At 43.9% G+C, this 23,774-nt stretch overlaps 1 protein-coding gene across 2 annotated transcripts; it reads left to right on the top strand.

The window, feature by feature from the left end:
- The first annotated feature begins 5,783 nt into the window (after nt 1-5,783).
- On the top strand, nt 5,784-23,589 carry LOC119010658 (centrosomal protein of 164 kDa-like). 2 transcript variants are annotated; one of them, XM_037083009.1, is made up of 28 exons: nt 5,784-5,932; nt 6,357-6,461; nt 6,792-6,903; nt 7,783-8,014; nt 8,547-8,711; nt 8,829-8,963; nt 9,079-9,159; nt 9,333-9,437; nt 11,216-12,376; nt 13,026-13,079; nt 13,172-13,290; nt 13,518-14,042; nt 14,343-14,474; nt 16,244-16,439; nt 17,758-17,832; nt 17,987-18,109; nt 18,411-18,554; nt 18,734-18,817; nt 18,903-18,971; nt 19,062-19,321; nt 19,467-19,652; nt 20,218-20,398; nt 20,509-20,616; nt 21,132-21,234; nt 21,383-21,763; nt 21,890-21,962; nt 22,080-22,199; nt 22,511-23,589. In XM_037083009.1, exons 2-28 carry the CDS (start codon nt 6,383-6,385, stop codon nt 22,605-22,607), a joined length of 5,100 nt encoding a protein of 1,699 aa, XP_036938904.1. In that variant the 5' UTR covers nt 5,784-5,932; nt 6,357-6,382; the 3' UTR covers nt 22,608-23,589. The 2 variants fall into 2 exon arrangements, with proteins under 2 accessions (XP_036938904.1, XP_036938914.1); XM_037083019.1 differs by lacking the exon at nt 11,216-12,376.
- The last annotated feature ends 185 nt before the right edge of the window (nt 23,590-23,774 follow it).

Below are 23,774 nucleotides of genomic sequence, written 5' to 3'. Positions count from 1 at the left end.
AATGAATAAAAATGATGCAAGATCAGGACACACATACTGTGTATTCACAACACACTGCGTTCTGAAACAGAGAGGGTAACATAATGTACGCATACTCAGTCATAGCGCAGGCTCATAAGATGCAAGGTTAATTATTGTCATCAGTGGTCAGTGGCAATCAAGTGTAACTGGGCGGCTGGTCTGTGTTTTCTTGCATCATAGTCTTCCAGTAGCCTATATAATCAATACACTTTTCTGTGAATACCACTACTCGTAAATTCTTGTAATGTCAATACTTGCTCTGAGCAATTGCAACATCCCCGGCTCATCTCTGCAACATGTGGCAAGGTACGGACTACGACATAAACTCAAATCATGTACAGTAGCATGCATCATATGTGGAATTAAATATCAAACAGCAATACATTCAAGAGACTGTCCTCAGAATAACTACAGCCTTGTAAGCCTTGGTTCAGTTCTGTTCAGATGGTATGAGGGAGTGGTACACTGAAAAGCATTTGTGATATTTTGCTCCCCTCTTGGATAACACATATGATCCATTAAGTGCAGTGCCATATCTGACTCACATCACTAAACTGGGAGGGAAATGGGATCTCCACAAACTGTTCGAGCCAGATGTTAGATACCAGAACATTCTCCAATAAGGCTTGAAAAACCCCTTCAAACTTTTTTCATCATCATAAACAGAACACAGAGCAGAACAGTCAAAAATAGTAGTTGCCTTCTACCAAACAGCATGTTGGAATAAAGGCTATTGTATATACGTTACAGTACTGAATTTGATACAATAACCAACCAACAAATGGGCAAGGTTGAAAATGGGCAAAGTTACCTCTGCCTATTTGGCAGAGGTAATAAATGTTGTGGAAATCCGGAAAAGAAAATACATAAAGTAAGACCAAAAGAAATACCATCATAGTTGCACCTGAATTTGTATTTTCAGTAAGTCAAATGGGATCATTATGTGCTTGCAATAGTGAAAATGTGTCTGAACACATTCATTTATGGACTTAATGCAGTGGATTTCATTACATTTGTGGATAACATTTCCCATTTGTAAGGGCCCCCCCCCCCCCGCCAAAAAAGATATCCAGCTCCTCTTTACACATTTAAAAGCCAAATGGCATTCGACCAGTCTTTGTCTCTCCCTGCTCCCCTTTGCCTTTGTTATTTATCGCTTCAGTGCTGGGGTGCCTGTCTTCACTCTCACCCCCCACCACAAACTCATTCACTTTACATTTTTACAGGCAGGAGCCAAGCGGAGCCTGAAGAGGCTGTGAAGAGAGAGGGGCGTCAGAGGCGTCACCTATGCGAGCCACATCAATGCCTGGTGGACTCACCTCAGACGTTTCATCTCTGGCCATTTGTCTCTGGCCATTTGTCTGTCCAGTGTGCAAACTATAGCGGGGAGTTTGACAACACTGTAATGCAAGCTTCATAGTTGTCATCCAATAATGTGCATGTTCAAATTTTGGCTAAGAAGAGTCTGATTTATCTGAGTAAATTAGAGCAGCCACTTCAGGACAACCACGCTTTTGAAACAGTTTGAATGGTTTCGGAACAAAACAAGCGCCTTGAAGATGCTACATCGAGCTTTGGGAAATTGTGATGGGCATTTTTCACTATTTTCTAACGTTAAACAAGCAACTAAATAAACAATCCAAAAATGGATGATAATGAAAATAACCATGTGTTTCAGGCCTCCACTATGCACGCCAAGAAGAGAAAAGGATGAGTAGCTGTTGTGCAGTAGTCTTTGGGGCTTTAGCCCTGGCCCGCAAGATAACAGCGTCCTACATATCAGCTGTTCTGAGCTCAGAGCTGCTGACCAGGACCGAAACAGGCCTTGTCAAAAGGATGACGCTTATCTGGAACAGCAACCTTTGAGACTGCTTGCGTTGCAGCACGTCGATTCAGCATCCACAATGAACCATCTATCTAGATTACTGCCGTCGTAACTGTTATCAAGACGAACTTAGAGCTCCCAGCCCAGCTGGCAAGGCAACTGCGAGGCATGCTTCGTAAAAGTGTGAAGGCAACTGATCACACATGATGTGCGACAATTCTTGAGAAAAATCTTGTCTGGCAGCTATTTTTCAGCAAAATCACAAAGACATCACAGAGGCAGAACACCACTGGGTTTGCTAGAATAATTTCTGCTCAGTTTAAGAGAGTAGGATAGCTTGAAAAGAGACACAAGGAGTTTAAAGGAAGAATTTGGCCTGTTTCTTAGGATTTCAATGACATCAAGAGTTGCATAAAGCCAGCTGATAACTAGGCCAACACTTGTGATGGGATTTATTGCTGCTCTATTAAGGAAAGGCAGTCTTTTGTTGATGATCAACAACCCGTTTTACAGTGACCATCAAACAGCCAGGCAGATGTGGGGTAATTGCCTGGAGCTGATAAATATTTAATCAGAGAATCCAGCATTTGATCAGGCCACGGCTGAGGTTCAAAGGTCATTTCATTGTTCCAGCTGCCTCCGTGATGGAGCACTGTTCTCAAACCAGCAGGGGAGGTTATCTCAGCTGTGAGCAACAGTGTGGAGCGCTCTCTCTCATTTTCTCCAACACATACACATCACTGTGATTGCTATACCCAAGTCTACTTATTGTAGCGGCGTGGTTTTGCAATGTCACATCTGCTGAGGTCACTTCTGCTATAATACAGATATTTGGACCCAAGCCCTGGTCGTAGTGTGTCACTGTAGGTTGCATCGCCCTGTGGGTTGTACAGCTCGCCAACAGGGCAAGAAAATCCATCCTGAACTCAGATAACCTAAATCCTTAGAGGAGCAGAAACGGAGGTGACAAACAGCTACCCAGGGATGTTTTTTAATCATATAATCCATGCACTGTCAGAAGTACAGACAAACGCTCACATAATCAGCGAATAATGAGGACACACCTAGGGCAGATCCATGCCAGCCAACATGCAGTTGAGTTGCTGATCAGAGATAGAGAACATTATCTTCTCCTTTTATGGGCCTCTGTAGACATTGCTGCTCTTGAGCCGAAGATAATGCAGTTTATTAAAGGGCACAGTTAGATGTTAGAGCAAGCCGGCATAAGAAGAGCATGCTCCTTGCTGAAGCTTCACACATCTGACGGCTGATGTGACAGCATCGATAAGCTGTGTGAACGTTTAAATGATCAAAAAAGGGACACAAAGATATTTTAGATTTTTATCTATAAGAGAGTACACTTGAAAGACTATATTAAAGTGATGAGAGAGTACTTGACTGGTTTCAATTCTGCTGTTAGAGCCTAATTAACCCGATCCGATAATAGCAGTCAAGTAAAAAGCTTATTTTCTTCTGAAAATTAGGGTTCTAACAGGCAATTCCTTGAGTAGTTTAAGAGTGCCACCTTCATTGTTCAGAAGTATTTTCTATTTTCAAGTATGCTTTTCACTCTGACAGGTCAAAATCAGAATGTATTAGTGTTACTTTTAATTATCTAAATATACTGTGACCATTGCATGAATTACTTTACTGTTGTTTTCACCACTAATGGTTTAACAACATATTGCAAAAGTAAAACTACAAGTGAAATGTGTCCTATATCTCACTCAAATGCTACATTCTGGTTGCTTGTGTCATATATTAAGTGTGACTGAAAATTCTGACTGGATATTAGAAACATATTTTTGGTAAAAGTTCTTGTTATGTTAGCCCATCAGTTGCTCTGCACACATTAGCCTGGTGTGGCATTGCTTTTTTTTAAATTTCATTTTAAATATTGTGAAACAGGGATGGATTGTGACATGTCACACATTAGGTTGCTCATCAACAAAGATGAAACATCTGCCACCATAATACATTAAAATCACATAAGAGTTAACAAAAAAAACCCTAGAGATGAAAAAGAAAGAAATGCTGCAATCTCACCGGACCTTGGATTACGGTGTTTGGTAAAATCTAACTTTTATTTTTTGTCTCTGTAGGTTTGGTGCGTAGGTGTTCAGTTAAACAGACGCGTTTCAAGGCCAGTTTGTATTGCTAAAGCTATCAATGCCCAAGATGTAGCGGTCATTCACTCTGTACCAGAGACACACCGCCCACACCATGACAAACACAGGATGGAAATGAAAGTCTTTTTTTTACCTGAACCCAAGCAAGTTAAGAATTCCTGATTGCTATTTGCCACATATAATCTCTTGTTACATTATTAATAGTCTGTGTGTTTAGTTTGACTTGTATCATCCAATATCACCTAATGCACCTAATATCCAACAGAAGCAAAACTGACAAATGAGAGTGTAGGAAATATATGATGTGATGGAGGGGATGTTTGAAATTATACAGCATTACTGGCAGGCCAGTAAACCAGAGATAGATATATTTACTCAGTTCAGCTGGTCACTACAGTGTCTGTGTCGGAGAGGTAGATTAAAGTCTACCTGGCGAGTGAATCGGTCTTGCTCTGTCAGTCCTCCCTTCGCCTGCCCTCTTGTGGTTAAAACCCTGAGTGATGAAATGATGACAGAAGTCAGTCTGAGATTGTGTTATTAATTTGAAGCTATTGTCAAATAAATAACGGTAGTAGTACAGAGTAAACTAGCACCACTATTTTACTCTGTAGTAGACATCCAGCAACAATCGATTGCATGACAACAGTGTCAACAATCTGATGTCACACCCTGGCTCCGGGCCTGGACGAAGGCATCATTTAGCAACACAGTGTTAATTCAGCCCCCCCAGCTGTGAATGGCAAAGACAGTGTAATTTGCCAAACCACAGGGATCCTTGCATCCGACTTCCCCTCGCAAAGACACATGTGAAAAACATCACCTTTCCCCTCTGTAAAGAGATAAACTCACTCCTACTAAGCCATTTGAACAAAGAGAGCTCTTCCTTGAATTGCAAGTCACTACGAGGGAATCATACTCATAATGTGGTTTCATATGTAAACCAATATTCGGCACCAGATATGTTGGCCTGAGGTGTTATTTCGTTCATTTTTTTTTTTTTTTTTTATCAGGGACATATTGCATAGCACAGTACAGAAATACAGGTGCTGCCCTATTGTTTTTTCTTTTAACATAATAGGAACATTGAACATTGTTTCCACATTAGGAAAAGTAAACAACCTGTCTTAAAAAAAGACAAATAAAATAACAAATAAATGACATATCCTGTTTCCTATAACGTGACCACTGAGGGAGACATTTCACCAGGACCAGCTGCTGCTTAGAAGCAGAGATGGCAAAAACGACTGCGACACACAAACAGGTTTAGTTGCAAAAGTAGAGAAACAGCACACGAACGCTGAGCGTCAAGGTGCAGAGGGAGAAAAAACGCTGTGTGGAGGATGGACAGATGGAGGATTGCCAGTGAGGAAATCTAAATAAAATGGAAAGTGGTATTTCACTGATACTGTCGAATGCAGCGTAAAACAGCACATTCATTCACATGAAAGACCCAGTCAGCTGGAAAACAAATACACGGAGGATGCCAATTCACAGCATACATAGGTGAAAATGTATTTCACAATCATTATTGTTTCACTATTGTTTCCACCTCTCCAATTTGATTGCATTATTATTGGTACAATAATAAACAGTCAATTACATGCATCATTCATGCCGGACCTTCTTTCTAACTCTGAATCAAATTGATATTCTGTGACATATTAAAACATAAGCCACTGTCGACACGTTTATTAAGAGGAGTTCAATTTCGCTGTGGTTACGGACACAGTAGCTGCTGTGTAACTGTTAATGACGAATTAGGAGCTTACGACGAGCCCTGAACGCGTCATGCGGCTCAGCCAGTCAGAGCCCCGTTTCCATCGTCAACAGGAAACGGGGGAAGCGTCCTTGGAGATGAGCTGTAACTCTCGCATATTTCCCATCTTTTGCATCTTTAACTGGTAGCAAATCCATATCGCCAGCAAGGCTCATGAGAGACCGGTTTAAAGTTTGGAAGGTAAACCATCAAGGAGAAGCTGTTTTTCAAGTCACTTTCTTAGCTTGGAGCTAACGCTTATCAGCTAGATGGCGCCCAGCTAGTTAGCTGACATGCTAGCTTAATTAGCTTAGCTCGTCTGTTTGCTTGGTGTCCCACACATTACTCTCCTCAAAATGGTCTCGCGTCGATATTCATGTGTTATCGGCGTGTTATTGTGGCTTCACTGGTGCACAGTTAGCGGCAAAAATAACAATCTAGCTCGCTTCAAGATGTGTTTTCTTTAAATCGTATAAACTGAGCATAAATCAAGGTAAACCCGGTAGTTTTATCCTAAAAAGGAGGGCGTGTGGTACTGAGGCTGACACGCACAATCCTGTTCAGCTGTCTGGAACTTTGTTATAACCGGTATATGTCCCTTTCTTGTGTCTGTCATCCTTTTTAGCATTTCCCCGTGTGCCTGCAGTAACCATGACTGCAGCTGCTCTCATAGGAGACCAGCTGATCCTTGAGGAGGACTATGATGACACCTATGTACCCTCTGAACAAGGTACACAAGGGTGAGGGGTAGGACTTGGGTTTGGCTCAGTCAAGAGCTGTAGCTGACTCTTTGTGTTGGATACTGAACTGTAGGGATGAATAAACCTTCAAGCCTCCGGTAACATTTACTAGAAGCTCATTGGTTGAGCAAATATTGGCGACTGATTCATTGGTTCACACACGTGAATGGAGAGCCTGAAGTGTTGCCATGTAGTTTTCATTACACTGTTTATTTATTCAAGAGCAATATATGGAGTTTTTATTCCCTCAGCAGTCCTTTGTAATACTGTCTGCATGTCTCATACAACTCTTACTGTCTTTTCCCCCCGTCTCTCATCAGAGATCCAAGAGTACGCAAGAGAGATTGGCATTGATCCCACCAGTGAGCCGGAGCTGCTGTGGCTGGCCAGGGAGGGCATTGTTGCCCCTCTGCCTCCCGAGTGGAAGCCTTGGTAAGTGGGAGGAGAGGAGCTGGTGAGTGGAGTCCCTGGCAGCATGGCCATCCACAGAGAAAAAAAATGTATACAGCGGCAATTTTAATCTGGAGCAGATTATTCGCTGCTGTTTTGTGGTACTGGATGTTTTATGGAACCATATTTAAATCATGGGGAGGTTGTGGTGATGCAGTCTTACTTTGGGTTTTCCATTACTCTAGCTTTAGGATGCAGTTTGTTGTAAACAGTCTTGGTGATTTCCGGTGAAGGCACCAGAGATACCGGCTGTCTCAGCAGCAAATTCTGTTTGACGGTAATGTTGTGCGGGAGAGTTGGTGTCCAAGAACAGACCTTCCTTTATTAGATGAGATCAAGGGTGAACGTCTGTTCTTGACACCTGATGGTGGAGGTGCATAGCAACTTTCTCTTAACACCATCTTCCAAGGGAGATGTCAGCCACAGGGAAATTGTGTAAGTAATGCCTCTTACTTTACAGAACGCCTAACTTACACAGCAATATCAGATGGGCGCTAGATGAAATCACTTTAAAGTAGAGTCCTTAGGATTTCCGTAGGATTGATAAACCAACAAACAGAATCCAAACCAACCAGAAGCCTAGTTTTTCTCTATAATTTAAACCACTATTTGACCTATTATTCGAGCAAGGGAAATACCCTTCCACTGTTTCTCCTCTATCAAACCAAGGAGTCTTCGAGACAGGGTTATATTGACTTATATAGTTCGTGTGGTTCAGCGTTCAGTTTCAGGTGACAGCACGGCCTCTCTCCGTTCACCTTCCCATCCACCCATCGTCTCTCCCTCCCTCTCCTGGGTCTTTTCGGAGGTGCTGAAGTGACCCCCCTCCCCCTTCCTCTCCCCCCTCCTCCTCCCCTGCAGCCAGGATGTGACAGGAGAAATCTACTATTTCAACTTTTCCTCGGGCCAGTCCACCTGGGATCACCCCTGCGACGAGCACTACCGCCGCCTGGTGGCCCAGGAGCGTGAGCGCGCCCAGCTCGCGGCCTCTGCGGGCGGCACAGGGGCGAAGAAGGACAAGGACAAGAAGAAGAAGAAAGAGAAGAAGGAGAAAAAAGAGAAGAAGAAGAAGGAGCCACTGAAGACTCCTGGAGTGAGTAGTAGTTATTTATTTTATTTTTATTTTCTGTTTTTTTTTTTGAGCTTCTCATCACAAGAACACTGTAGCCTCTTTTCCCCTAAAACGGAGCCCAGTGGCCCAAATATATTCTTTTCAGGTAAGCTTGTAGAAGAAGGGAATTTGTGTTCAAAGTCCCAAAACCTTGAAAATAAAATGCATCTTAAAACTTAATTTATACAAGTGTGTTTGTATAGAGCAGGACAGACCTTTACTGTTACTTATCAAAAGGATTTGTCAAATGCGTTCTGCTATCTGTATGATTGGGAAAAGGCAGACTGAAAGCCAAGGCAACAGTCCACAGTCACATAAAGAGTGGGTGCATGACTGTCAGACTTGACTTGTGGACATCAATTACTCTATATTAAGTGATTCAAAATCAGGGATTAACATGATCTGGAGACCCTGAAGAAACTACAGTGAGAATTCAGAATGTGATGAATTATTTAAGTGTTGCCATTTTTTAGTCTATGTGCTTATTTCTTTGACTTTGTCTCTTTTCCTTCAGACACTGAGTTCGGCCTTGGGACCGTTACCATCCCCGCTTGGCAGCCTGGCTCCCCTGAGAGGTCTGGATGCCCCTGGCTCAGGCCCACTCTCTGGTTCTGCCCCCGCTCTCCGGCGGTCCATTGGCAGCTCTGGGGGACTGGAGCCCCTAAAGACATCAATTGGAGTACGACCCTAGTTCTATATGAGGGAACATCTGTGCATTTGAGTTATCTGCCTGTCAGTAGTCTCTAACCCAGGTGCCTACATTTACAGTGTAGTTTTAAAATTCTTTCTCTGTCAGGGCCCCCGGAGCAGTGGAGCATCAAGTGTTTTGGGCAGCAGGCAGGAGGAGAGGGTGTCCCTCAATCTGCCTGGCTTTGATGATGACGATGACGACGACGATGACAATGACGATGAGAAAATCTCCGAAAATGAGGTAGTGTAGAACCTTGAGAGAAATGCAAGACAATGGAAGATGGTGGTCGGACGACCTGTGGCTCTTGAATGTTTATTATATATCCCCTTCAACGAAGACAATGTTGCTTTTTCAGCCGTGTCCTCGCGGCTCAGACCGATTATTGAAGAACCTTCACCTGGATCTGGATGCCCTCGGAGGAGGCCTACAGTATGAGGTACAAACGATATGACTACATTTTAGTAAGCAAAAATGCAAACAGCTGTTAATTTGTTGATTTTGTGAACTGAGAAAATGTTTCCTTGTTCTGTTTCCTGAAGGGAAATATTGATCTGGACATGTTTTTCTTATGAAATGGTTTATTCGTTTCTGTGTGTGCACACACTCTAGGACAGTGAGGCCAGTGGTGGAGCACCAGCTGAGGAGAGGACAGAGCCAGAGCTGCAGGACTTGGCTCTATCTGGAGACCACAGCCCTGAGCCACCGTCCCAGCAGGTAAAGAAAAAAAACCCACACACTCCACATGTCCACCTTTGCAGTGGCCCGCCAGTTGCCCTTGCTTTCTTTCACCTTTCTTCCTTGCTCTACCATTTCTGTGTTCTGTATATACCACCTGTCTACCATATTCTTTGAATGGCCACAGTATGTTTGTACAGTGATAGACAAGAGATTATTACATATCAGATGAGGATTTCAGAAGCACACCTGTGGCAGCCCATGTAGTATGGTCATATTTCTGGAGACTAACGCTGTGCTTCTACAAGAACTGCAACAATAAGTTGATTAATCAATTTGTTCAAATCAAAAGAAGATTAATCACCAACTAGTTTGCTAATCAATTAATCTTTCAGCGATTTGTTAGCAAAAAGGTCAAACATTTAATCTTTCCAACTTCTCAAATGTGAGGATTGGCTGCGTTTTCTTTTCTTTGTTTTTTGACTGTTAGTTGGACAAAAGAAAAGAAGTAATCTTAATGTCACTTTGGGCTCTGGGAAATTATGATTAGGGTTTAAGAAAACAAACAAGTATAGACCACGCGTTGGATACTGCCTAAAATGCTGGATTCAGTTACGGTAAGTACGCAAGTCAATGCACTGATCTGATACCTCATCATTTATCCTCTATCCTATACGCCTGTGTACACGTGCATACAACAGTTTCAGCATTTAATTGTGGAAATAATCTGGAGATTAGTCGATAATGCAAGCAGCGATCAGGTGCGGGCCTAGTCTCTACTGCATGTTTGAAAAAGAGATTCTGTAAAAGAGCAGAGTGTATTGAAAACAAAAAGGGGTTTAGGCACCATGCAGCCTGTGATAACTTTTAACCGTATTATTAGAATAAAACCAGTTGAGGATAAGAATTTGATAATGCGATACACATGCTAATATTCATGTAAATATGTATGTATGTAGGTTTAGGGCAGTAATAATTGTGAAGATATCTCAGCACATCCTCAATGTTATCGCCACCATATTGGACTTATCTTGTTGTCTCATGTATCTGTGATTCTAAACCATCTGTTATTGCTTCTCTTTCTCTCACGTGACCTCTTTGACCTTTACACCTGTCACCTGCGCACTGTGAACCCCCGGGACGTGTTCACGCAGCTGCTGTGCTGCTGGGATCTGTCCTATGGGCACGGCTGCTACTGTGTCTTCCTCTTTGTCCTGCTGTCCTCCTACTGTCACTGTTACTGCTTTGCTGTGTGAAACCGAATGTCAGGAGCAGGTTTCATCACCATCAGTGTCCCTCTGATTTACGCGTTTTTTTGCCATTAGCGCAGACCACTGCCATTAGATTCTAAGAAGTCTGTCCCAATTCATGAATATTGCACACTTTTTACATTACCTGCTATTGAAAGTGTTGACATGTATTTTTTCTTTGTTCTAAAATGACACAGTATCCCACTGATTTAGAGTGTGATTATAGATCCAGTGAGTTCTTGTACACATTATGGCTTTTTTTAGGGGAGAAACCTGCTCCTGTGTGTGTGTCTGAGTCCCAGAATATCTCTGTGTTTCTGTGCATGTTTGAGTTTGTTCTTCTCGTGTGTATTTTTCACGTGTCGGTTGTCTGATGTGACTAATTTTGTCCCAGCATAATGCACGATTCCTCGGTTTTGCATGCAGTTGTGTTAAGATCATCACCCCCGATCTCTTTGTCCCTCACACGCCCTCCTCCGTCCTTTCTCTCCCCTTTGTCTCTGCACGCCTTGCTTTGTGCCTCTATTTGGGATGGATGGACTCCCCTTCCTACGCCCCTGTGCCAAGGACTCTTTGAGGGGCCGCCACCACCCCCTGTCATCACTGGCAGGCAGCAGAAGCCATGTCAGTGTGGAGGGAGTGGGTCCTATCAGCTCTGAACCTGAACACTCTGCTCCACAGGAAGTAGCAGAGGAGTTAAATGAGTTGGAGGAGGAGGAGGAGGAGAATGAGGAAGGGGGAGAGTTGGAAGACGAGGATGTTCAGAGAGAGAGAGGAGAGGATGAAGGCGGTGGGGAAGGGGAGGACGGAGGGGCGGAGGAGAAAGAAGAGATTGAAGACGGACAGGCACAGGTGGAGGAAGTGGATGAGCGAAAGAGCGAAGGAGAGGGGGGTGAGATGGAGGGAGGGCAGGGAGGAAGTAAAGGGTCTGTAGAGGGCAAGAAAGAGGAGGTGGTAGAGAGTGACAAGGCAGAGGAGGAATCCTGTGAAGGTGATGATGAAGAGAAAGACGAGGGGGGCGCTGGAGTGTCGGGAAACATGAAACACAGTAAGATGCAAGATGAGAACAATGAAAAAGAGGAAAATGGCGGTGATGAGGAAGTGGGAGGTAGCGTCGATAGGCAGCATGAAGAGACCAAAGATGGAGACGAGAATGGGAAGAGTGATGACGCTGTGGACAGTGTAATGGAGGAGCAGGAAGAGGGAGAAAAACAGGAATTTGAGGAAAGTAGCGATGAGGTCGTGGAGAAATGCTTCAGAAGTGATAAAGCAGAAGGGAGTGAGGAGGAGGACAAAAATGACACAGATAAGCTTGAGAGAGACACAGATGACATGGGAGGGCAGAATGAGAGCGAGGCTGAGAGAAATAGTGAAAGAGAGGAAGAGGTGAAGGGCGGCGAGAGCGATGAGGCTATGGAGAGATGCTCCCTGAGCCAGAGGAAAGTGACGGAGAGTGACGATGAGGTGATCGAGAGATGTGTGCAGAGTGAAGGGGGAGAAACGGATGGGGAGGCACTGGAGGTAGATGAGGAATCAAATGCCCAAATGCCTCAGACTGCCCCGGAGAGCGAGGACGAAGCCGTCGAGGTTTTCGGCGCGGCTCAAGGCCGATCAGCCAAGCCAGACGAGGAGACGATGCTGGGCGACCATAGAGCGCCTGACCAAAAGAGCGAAACTCTCGCCGGCAAGATGGAGAATGTGACAAAAAAATGCCCCCTTCCCGCAGAGGTAGGGCTCGGTGTTTTGCTCCGTGAGTGCTCACATCCCCCACCTGCATTCGCCACCCGACCCAAACCCTGGTCCTGCCTGATCTATGCATGTAGCTCCCAGAATCCAACTCCACTGCCTTAGGGGCTGTCTCATCCCGTGTGTTTCCTCGCCTCGATGTCATCACTCGCACACTGGAATATCAGTTGGTCTGAGGACAAATCCTTATGAGCCCCTGAGGACTGGATTGGATAGGTCTGATCGCTTTTCCCATTGATGGTGCAGCCTTTTATTAGTCAATCTGTTTAGATTGCCAGTTGATTCGGCCAGACGTAGGACTCTTATTTCCCGCCCTCGCCTCTGACATTTTCAGTGTCTGCTTGCTACGGCTGCAGGTTGCAGACTGTCTGATTTTTACAGTTCACCTGCCAGCTCACCAGCCTTGGTTGTGTTTGCACGTACGCTCTGCTTTTGCCCTCTGCTGTGTGTGTGTGCTGTGTGTGTGTGTGTTTCTGCCTCGCTTTGGAAAAAGACTGCACGCTCCAGTGTTTAGTGTTGTCTGTGCAGTTTTTGCTTGTGCACACGTTTGCACGTGCATACGCATATGTACGTTCATTCAGAACTGTTACCCTGTCAATGAGAGTCTTGGCGCGCTTGTGTGTGATTGCAGGAGCCTGAGGCTGGTAAGAATGTCGAGGAAGCGTCATCCTCCGTAGATGTCAAGGTACTGATGCAGTGTGACACCCATCCAACACTGCTCGTTCACCTGTTTACCGTCAGCTTGTTTGGTAATGGTTCTGGTCCTGTGTCCTTAAGCTGTCAGAGAAAGTTCTGGACATCAACGACCTGTCTGGCACTGTCAGTCCACTGGAGAAAGATGACAAAGAGGAAAGACAAGAAGAAGACGAGTATGAGGAGAGTGGCGAGATACAGAGGTTTGTTGATGTTGTTCCAGGAGAACAGCTACTGTTGCGTTATCTTAAAAGAAGTAACACCTGTAAATCATATACCATGACACCCTGCCCGGTGTCACGTCCATCTGTCCAAAAATGCCCCTGTAGATATGTACCATAAGAGTTTCAATGATTAACTGAATAACACTGCAAGCTATGTGCACTTTGCATTTTATTAACCTGAGTATAACACCTTGATCTCTCTGAAGGTATGCTGGCAAAGACAACCCTCCAGCTCTCAAGGTTGACCGACTCGTGCTCCACCAATCCAGCCCTTCGCCTTCCATCTCAAGCCTGTCCCATTCAGAACAAGCTGTCGGGTTCCAACTAAAAAACGAAGGCCTCGGCACATCTCAGGCGCTACAAAGGCCTGAAACCTCCAGAGGTCGGCTGGTCCGCACTTCCAACACCGAAATTGAAGACGCTGAGCAAAACCAAGAGATCCCACTGGAAGAAGAGGCAAGCTGGAGAGTCCTGAAAGACAGAGAGAAGGAGGAGGAGGAGGAGGAGGAGGAGGAGGAGGAGCAGAGGAAGAGGGCAGAGAGAGAGAAGAGGAGTCTGAGAGAGAGGAAGGATGAGAGGGAGAGGAGGAAGGCTGATCAAGAGGTTGAGGAGGAGAGAGAGCATCTGATGAGGGAGAAGGAGAACAGAATGCGTCTCCTCCGGGAGGAGCTGAGGAGAGCAGAAGAAGAGGAGGAGAGGAGGCTGAAGGAGGAGAGCGAGGAAAGACAAAGGTGGGCACGGAGAGTTTAATACCAAACCGTACTGCATCATCACAGCATAGTCGCTCAAGGAACAGAAGTCCTCTCAACTCAGATACTACTGCTAGTACTTGCTCAGCATGTTTCTAGTGTGTCAGTGTTGCAGCATATAAGACAACAATGATTGTGTCTTCTATGTAGTTTACATCCCACTGGGTGAGTGATACAGTTTATAACAGTCCATTGGTCAAGACTCATTTAAGCACATTTGATTGAAACATACCTTAATCATACTCTTAATTCATTAATACACATGTTTGTGCCTCTCCCCAGGGCTCTGCGGCAGCGTCTCCTGTCTAAGAGGAGTGAGGAGGAGGCCAGGCTGAGCGAGGAGTCCGACAGGGCGCTGAAGGAGCTCAGAGAGTCTTCCCAGACGGAGAGGGAGAGGCAGCAACACAAACTCAGGTCACACATGCACATTAACACAATACGCAAAGGAGCATCGAAGCAGTGGTTCTCACTGTAGAGTGGAAAGACGTCCAGACTGATGATCTAATGACTTGTCATATTGTTTGTTCATGGATCTACAGTCGTGGTCAAAAGTTTACATATACTTACTAAGAACCCTAACCCTCGCTCCAATCATTTCCACAGCTCTAATTTTTCTTGAATGAGAGGAAAACATAATACTTTGTCACTAAAAACATTCATGAAGTTTGCTTCTGAAAATGTGACCAAATCGGCTGGATCAAAAACATACATACAGTCAATTGAACTTTCAATTTTGTTGATTATAGAAAGAAATCAAATTTTCTTTGTAGAGTGATTCTGATTGATAACAGCTGATTACTTTTCTGGGCCCGTTATAATAACGCTTTTTTTGGTACACCCACAAAAACTACAATGGGAAAGGAATGCTGTGCTCCCTCACTGATTTATTGATTATTGATTTGAACTAGTCAGCAAAGTCATTTGGAGCCATTTCAGAGCAGTTACAGGTCCAGAGATCAACCATATAAACAAATGTTTGTAAGTATAAAGTGCAAGCCACAGTTGTGTCACTGCCACAATCAGGAAAATGCAAACTATCACCTGCTGCTGGGAAAAATTATTATCTGCATTTATCTGCAAAGATTGGCTCTGGGGTGCAGTTGGGTGTTCCATCAGGACAATGACTCTCATCATCAAACATGGTAAAGGAATTTTAAGTCAGGCTAGCATTTAGGTTTTTGAATGGCCCTCCCAAAGTCCTGACTTGAACCCCACCTAGAACATGTGGACTTTGCTGACAAAACAAGTCCAAGTCAGGAAGCCAACAAATGTAGTTGACCTTGATTCTGTCAAGAGGAGCGGTTAAATAGTCAGCCAGAGGCCTGCCAGGAGCTTGTGGATGGCTGTCAAAAGCACCTGATTGAGGTGAAATGGCCAATGGGGATTTAACCAAACATTAGAATTGCTGTTTGTTTGTTTTTTTGACCCAGTAGATTTGACCTTATTTTCAAGATCTATGATAAATTAATTAGTGAACCAAAGTTCATGAACGTTTTTTGTTACAAAATAGTTCCGCTCATTCCATCACAACAAAACGAGAGCTGTAGAAATCATTGGAACTGGAAAGTATATGTAAACTTCTGACTGTAAATGCCAGACAAAGCCGAGACAAAGACTTTTTATGACCGTTTTTCTCCCTGTGGACTTACCCTTCCATGCTGTTTACTTGATTTTTACTGTTTATTTTACCTGCATACAGAGCCCCTTCAAAATAAACTCCCACTTTTACTGGGAACAACAAATAACAACAAAATACAAGTGCACTAGAGATGCAAACTTCTGCATTGGGGTCATTTGCACTCAAAGGAAGGCCAGATCTGCAGCACACTTCCTATATCAATGTCTTGTCTGATCCCATGGTTGGTTGATGACCTAATAATGTGTAGAATGATCTGTGTGCAGAGTTTGACACATTGCTGAGCATGCACATTTTCTCTGCGCTCACTAAAAATCAGATTTTAAAAGGCGGGCCTATAAACATGATTTATGTCCAATCCTGGTCCAATACAAGTGTGATGTGGGAACTTAAGTCTCCAGTGCAAATACCTGAAAATTCTCAGTGAGGAAAACAAGTGAGGTATTTTCCATGTGCACTTAAATACATGAGTGCAGGGAATATTGAAACAGTTTGCAGTTAATTCCCTTTATACCCCGTGATATTGATGTGCGTGTCCTGTGTTTAGGGAGGAGAGTGAGGCCATGCTGGCGGAGTTACGTGTCACTCTTGAGAAAGAGCGAGCGGCGGAGCGCGACAGACTGGAGGCTCAAAAGAGGCGGGACATCGAACGTCTCAAGGCAGAGTCGGAGGAGGAGCTCCAAGCAGAGAAGAGGAGGCTCCAGGAAGAGAGGGAGGACAAACTGAGCTCGCTGAAACAGGAGGTGACTGAGGATGATGGTTTTGGTATTGTTAATCATTTAGATTTCAGCGTTTACATTTTGTTGCATTGTCCCTGACTTGCCTTAAGACTGATTTTCTATTCAGGACATCTCAGTCCACACAAACTGAAGCTGAAGCTAATCACAAACACTAGGAACAGCAAATATTGGTGCAACTAGCCTGACAAACTCAAAAATCTATATGATTTTAGTTTATTAAGTAGCAAAAATCGAAACAGGGTCACTTTTTATTATTGTACATGGTCCCTCGCCAAATAAATTAAGCAATCTGAGTGAAAAACGAATGACTCAAAGAGCTTCTTCATCCACGCTGGTATGCCCCCATACCAGTGTGGGTGAAGAAGCTGTATGAGTCACTTGTTGAAACAGTCAAAATAAAATAATTTATAAAAGAAAAAAAAGATTCAATGGCTAAATAAAAGTTAATAAATATGCCATTAAATGCACCCAAAAAATAGTAATATTAAAAATGAATGAAGACATGAATAATTTCTGAAATTGTGACAGAAATTGATGTTGGTTATGTGTTTAATTTGGTTTCTATATGAATTTAAAAATGAATAAATCAATAAATAAAATAGATAAAATGAATAGATACTTAAACAAAGATAGATAAAAACAGAAAGATCATAATCATGGCACATTGTATTAATTGAATTAATATTTTTTTGTATATATATTTTATCTATATATTTGATAGCTGGCATAGGAACCTGTATACCAGTTTTCATATGTAGGGGAAAGATCACCCTGAAGCCATTTTTGTGGGTGCCTGCATGCTGTGTTACACAAGTTCTATTGACTCACCCCCCTGTCACTCTTTCAGTGCAGCTCTCAGCTCTAGTTTATTTGCTGTCATTTTTTTTTTTTTTTTTAGCAAACAGCAAGTACAAGTTCTGGTGGTGCTGTCAAATTCTATACGTCATATTTTGTTCGACAGATCCATGATTTGTGCCTTTAACACCTATTTTGGGAGTGAAATGTCGTTTGCTGTACAGTGGAGCACAGCAGGGCAGCACTGTTGTTTCATTTTTTTAAAGAAACGCATTGAAAGGATTCTAACTCTGTACATTTAGAATGTTCATTTATGTATCTGTCAAATGATCTCTGTGTAATACATGACCACGCTGTGTTAATGTGTTACATTTATGTACCGAGGACATAAATAGCACAAGAACCAAAAGTTTGTGTTTGCCCTATTTTGATGGAACATGGTGGCATTGGACTCGGGGGAGACAGATTAATGATCTCTCTCTATTTGTGCCTGTCTGTGTTTGTGCACTGTTTTATCTGTATAAAGGTCAGACTTACAGAGAGGAGGAGGGAGCTCATGAGTCCACGGCCCGAACAGCATCTGGCAGAGTACCACCGAGAGGTCAGAGAACACACAAACACACACACACACACAGATTCTGTACAGAACTTCAGCATCATGTCTATTTCCGTTTGAATGCGAGTTGAGACTTTCATTTCATTTCACCTGAGCACATCTTTTGTGCTGTAAACTGACCTTCACTGTCGTTATGTAGCTAGCCGATGTTCTCCAGGAAGTGCGGGAGGAGGTGCAGCGTGACCACGAGAGGAAGCTGGAGCAGCTGAGGGAGGACCACAGGAGAGAGATGAACAACATCAGAGAGAAATACCTGGACGAGGTCAGCGAGTGTTTACATTTCACGTTTAGCTGACGCGTGCTCTCATCCTGCAGCACTCGCAATAACGGAAACAGAGGAATATGTTTAGATGGGTGTGCTACAGTATATTTTTGTTTCCAGTGGTCATCAGCGCTCAAAATGAAAACTTTTTCTGTTTTACTAGTTAGTTCTCACTAAGTCTAAACTAGCATAGGTTAGAAATACCAGCAAAAACAGTACTGAGTTACACTTAACACTATTCACTCTTAATTGTGTTGTTTTCCCTGTTCTAAAATATTGTGTGCGTGTGTGTGTGTTACAGGAGACAGCTCAAAGGGAGCACCTGCTCTCCACTCTGCAGGAAGACAGAGAGCGTCTCCAGACCTCGCACACTGTCCAGCTGGAGAAGCTCCGCTTACAGCTCAACACACAGATACAAAAGATGCAGCTCACGCACTCTCGCAAGGTGAGGCCAGACAGACACACGCATTTGCTAACAATGCAGTGCTGACCTGCCAAATGGGTTTAAAATGGATGGATTTGAGGTAATAAATGTCTCCAGTATATGGACTGAAACAGTGTTTTGAGTTTTTCTAAAACAATCAGCACCGTGTATCAGATAATACATCTTGTTTCCTCAATTAGGAGTCGGAACTGCAGGATCTGACAGATCAGATGGAGTTGAGAGCCAAAGAGCTGAAGAGCCAGGAGGCCATGTTACAGAACAAGGTCCTCTATCCCATACAGTGTGTTCTATTAATCACTGATACACTAATCTAAACCACATGGACTAATGGTGTCTGTCTCTTATCAGGCAGCTGATCTGAAGAGGAAGAGGAAGAAGCTCGGGGGGGAAGAGGACGAAGTGGACAGACAGATAGAGGTGGGTGGCATTTCTGAAAAGAGAGATTGTAGTCGACACACCCGTCCTTCTGTCGAACCTTCAGTTTCTCCACCTAATGTGTATGTCCAGACCTTACCTCGTCTGATCCAGGAGAGGGACCAGCTGAAGGAGGAGCTGGAGAGGATGAGGGAGGAGAAGCACCAGGCCAGAGAACTCATCCAGAGAGCGAGGGAGGAGAGGGGCGAGGCCAAGGAGGAGGAAGAGAGGCTGAGGGAGGAGAGAGACCGAGCCAGGGACGAGAGCAGGAGGGCCAAGGTGGACAAGGAGCGGCTGGAGAGCAAGGTGGCGCTGCTGCAGGAGCGGTGTGACCGTCTCAGTCGCAGAATCAGGTGTGGTTTCCAACACAGGACATCCACGCATACTGTGTTTTTACTTCACTTCTACTACTTACTTTATAGTTTCAGCCAATGGAATTATTAAACTGAGGGAAACGCATTGATCTCCTTTGTAAATTTGTTTATTTTGTCCAATCAGTGAGATGGAAGAAGGTGAAGGGGTGAGCGTCTCCCCCCGACCGGAACCTAAACAGGAGAAAAAGAAGGCAGAGAAAGCAGAGGCGATGGCGCCCTCCAGTGTCAGGAGAGACTCGCCTTTGCATGTGGAAGACTTGGACGACCCGCCACTCTCTCCTATGCCTGACAGCCACAGCAGCATGGACGAGTGAGGACACAGAGATAGATAGATAGAAAACAAAGAGCCAATTAGTATATATTGATATTTTTTATGCCTGTGATCAATTCAGAGTTATCAGTTTTTGGTGGTGTTTGACTGATGGGTTACAGAAAGCTGATATGAGTACTGCACTAAGTACAGTATGTGACGCAGTATGTGACTTTAGAGCCACACTGATATGATAATAATGCATTTCATTTACTTTTAGACATGAACATAAAAACACTTTACATAACAAGTTAGATAGAGGATTCTCGAGAACTGAAAGTCGATAAAGGGATGATGTTGCACAGGTAATTAAAGTAAATAAGATTATAAAACAAAAGAGGATCAAGCACTGAACCCTGGGGGACACCTTTTCATTCATTTGACTTGACTTCACCCAGCGTTCACATTGCTGACTTGCAAAAACCTAAATATCATGATAATGTCATCATAATTGGTTCACTGTTGACCAGAATCAGAACATTCGTGGTTTAGAGGACAATTTGTGAGAGCCGGCACCAGTGTGTATTTAACCGCAGCCCTCATTCCCGCACATCTGTGTGTGCAGGTTCAGACGCTACATCTCCTCACATGGCGCATCCATCCAAAAAACCAAAGTCTTCCTGGAGAGGGAGAGCTGCCGGCTGATGGAGAGACAGGCAGCTCTGCGGGCGGCTCAGGCCAGCTCCTCCCAGGACCCCAACCAGGATGGAGGGGTGACTGAGGAGATGATAAGAAACCTGCAGCAGGTAGGGAGGGGTGCGACCCATCTCCTGCTGAACAGTAATTGGTGTGATGAGTGGTGAGACTGGGTTTATTAAAAAAAAAAGAGTTGGTTGCTTTCCCCTCATTGTGTCAGGAGGCAAGAAATGTGGTGGAGCTGCAGCGGACGGTTCAGAGGGGAAATACTCTCCTGCGTAGGAAAGAGGAGCAACTCCAGCAGCTAGAGAGCTCTTTAGCTGAAGAGGTCAGAGGCCGTACCCGTCATCTTACAGTACATGCAGTTACAATGATACTTCACTTTAGGTTAAGTCAACTGCTTTGATATTTTCAGCGCAAAGGACTTCATGCAGTCAACAAGCACCTTTAGTCATAGCTGAAAAATTCAGGTGGTGGTAATACTTTATCCACACACAAAATGTATACAAATGTGATACATTTGTAGTTTTCATATTTGAATGAATTGCTGTCTGTATTCTGTACTCTGTATTACAGTGTGAATAATGGAGTTTGCTTTTGATTAACTTTTAAATGTTCGCATTAACAAAATGTCTTAGATGTTGCTAATACACTGTGTACTGAAGCTAAAGCTACTTGAAGTGTCTGTGCAGAGAGGGCATTTGAAATTGGTTAATTTTGCATTCCTGATATTTTTGTGTGCACCTTTGTGTTACCATTTCTCAGCTTTTACAAAGATAAATCAGCAGGTAATGCTATCAGCTGTTATTAGCTGCACTTTGTCTTGTTTCTCTCCGTGTGTAGACACTGTTTGAGGATTTGTCTCGGCTTGGGGGAGAAAGGAAGGTGACCTTCGATGTGACAGAATCTGATCTCAGTAGCACTGTGGACCCTCCAGATGGGACAGGTAGCATTTACTGTAGTCCTAGTTTGACCACAGACATATGTACTGTATTATTGCTATATTGCAGATATTCCATATAATCTTCCCAGGTTGATATCTTCCCAGCTGCCCTGACATTGTCCTCTCTTTCTCTTCCTCACTCCGTCATCAGGAGGTCATCCCACTGTCCCTGACAAAGTGCAGGAGTTAGCAGAGTCCCTGCAGCAGATCTCAGGCCAGCTCAACACCGTCCTGGGTGCGCTGGGTTCACTGGCCCAGAGGCAGAGCGTCACTCCCTATACAGCCTTCCCTCTGCCTCTGTCTCAACCTCACTCCAGCACAACTCCTACCTCTGCACCAGTAATGCCCCAGAAGCACAACCTGGGCCATAGCCCCTTAGCTGCACCTCACCCAATGAGGCTCTCAGAGCCATCCTGGGCCTGGGCACCCCAAGGCTCCTCCACCGCCACCCCTTTCTTCAGTACCCCCATCAGCAGCGGGCTGAGGGCCTCTGAGGACCTCATCAACAGCCGATGGAGCCAGATATTCCCCAGTATGCTAACATGCACCCTTAATTTGCTTCAGAGTAGTAAAGCAGGAATAATGAGACTTGTTAAAAAGTTTTTTTAATCAGTTCCTATCTTTGTTATTGGTCCTGAACTGTTGTTCTCTTCTGCAGGAGCAGCTATAGACCCAATCACTTCCAGCAGCATGAGGCCAACCTCAGCTTACTCATCATACATGCCTGCCAGGTAACCTACAATACACCTTTAACCATGCTATTATTAAAGATGACAAAGACACCCTCACTGTCTTAAACGTGCTTACAACAGTCCTCAAACTGCGCGTGTCTCTCTTTGTTTATTAAGTGAACATGGTCGCAGTCTGCGCTCCACCCAGAAGTCGGCGGAGGTAGATGGCCAGAGGCTGCAGGGGCTGATTGACGGCAACAAGAGGTGGCTGGAGATGCGCAAGAAAGACAACAGCGTGTATCCTTTCATCACACATATTCATCCACGCACACCAATACATATACATTCACATAAATAAAGAGCACACACTTTAAAAAAAATGCATGTACAGAGCAATGAGAGTGTGTGTGTGTGTGTGTGTGTGTGTGTGTGTGTGTGTGTGTGTGTGTGTGTGTGTGTGTGTGTGTGTGTGTGTGTGTGTAGAGTAAATAACATCAGTCAGAAAACGTAGACAAGTAGACAGCTTTGTATTTCTTTACTGACTTCATTACTACTTTACATCAGACTGTTGTTTGAACACAGTAGTTGTCTTTAACTCTGCCTTCCAGGCCTCTGTTCACTCGCTATCAGGCTCCTTCAACCAAGAGCGGCCTGCTCCAACTGGGCCTGGACGATAACAACCAGATCAGAGTCTATCACTACTGAGGACATGACACATGATCTCAGTCCTGTTGTTCTGTGTCACTGAGGACTTTGGAGCATTCAGGGCAGTAACAAGACCTAATATTAGAGTCCTGTGACCTCTTTGAGTCATTCCTTTTTCAAACCTTCGGTGCAAAGGTTTTCAGGCAAAGTCCGACCTCCTCCGCTGTGATTGGAGGAGGAGACGACTGTGGGCGACACAGCAATTCAGGGACCAACATGTCACTGAGGGCTGAGGACTTTAATCCTCCAACGCGAGATACGGCGTATACCGGTACTTTTCAGAGCACTTCACTGTCACGTTTACAGATTAGGGTACGGACACACATGCGCAAATTCATGTGTATGACCGTTGAATACTGAGAAAAAAAAAAATCCCCATCCGAGCTCAATGCAAAGTGTGGACTTGACAATTTGCTCACGTGCTTCAGTGATTTTTGACATGTGTGACGGTGTCCATATACTTCCGTGCCAGACTTGGGCCAAACTGTTTTTGTTTTTTTTAAATGGCTGTTTACGTTGATGTCAGATGGAAAATGGTTGCTTCCTAAAGGGTCTAGTAAGTCAAGACAATCACAAAGACGTGTGTGAAGGTGTATGTCCTGTACTTGAATTCTTCTTTGACTGAAAACATTCCAGACTTCATCGTACTTGTCGTCACTCCTGCACCCAGGATAGAACACTAAGAAAAGCAGCACTTTACAACTGCGCATAGGTCAAGCTTCATTTCATGGCAGGTTTCATTTGTATTTATTCTACTGGTTTTGTAAGTGACTTGTGTGTAAACTGTTGGTTTTTAACTAATTCCTTGAGTTGTTATTGTGAACGCCTTTTAGAGACAGAAATCACTGTAAGACCCACTGTTGTTTTTAGAAAGGTGAAGCCAATCCACTTTTATTAGGGCTGAGCACCGACTGATGCGGTCTATTCTTGACATTCAGTTTTCTCTTGTGCCACACGGTGGACACAGGAATTTCCAATGACCTCCGTCGCACCATGTTTAAAACACATGGAAATCATAGGCTTGTCAAACGGTCATATGTGCAGAGAGAAACTCCTTTGTGCATATATATTTGTGTAAATAAATACTGTATTTTTCTAAAAAAAAAAATATTTTAATAAATATAATTTTATAAATATATATACACACACGTTTTGCTTGTCTACTGA

The sequence above is a fragment of the Acanthopagrus latus genome, chromosome 2 (assembly GCF_904848185.1).
Source record: "Acanthopagrus latus isolate v.2019 chromosome 2, fAcaLat1.1, whole genome shotgun sequence".
Taxonomy (NCBI): domain Eukaryota; kingdom Metazoa; phylum Chordata; class Actinopteri; order Spariformes; family Sparidae; genus Acanthopagrus; species Acanthopagrus latus.
Note: the sequence above shows the minus strand (reverse complement) of the source record. Positions and strands in the feature narration are given on the sequence as shown.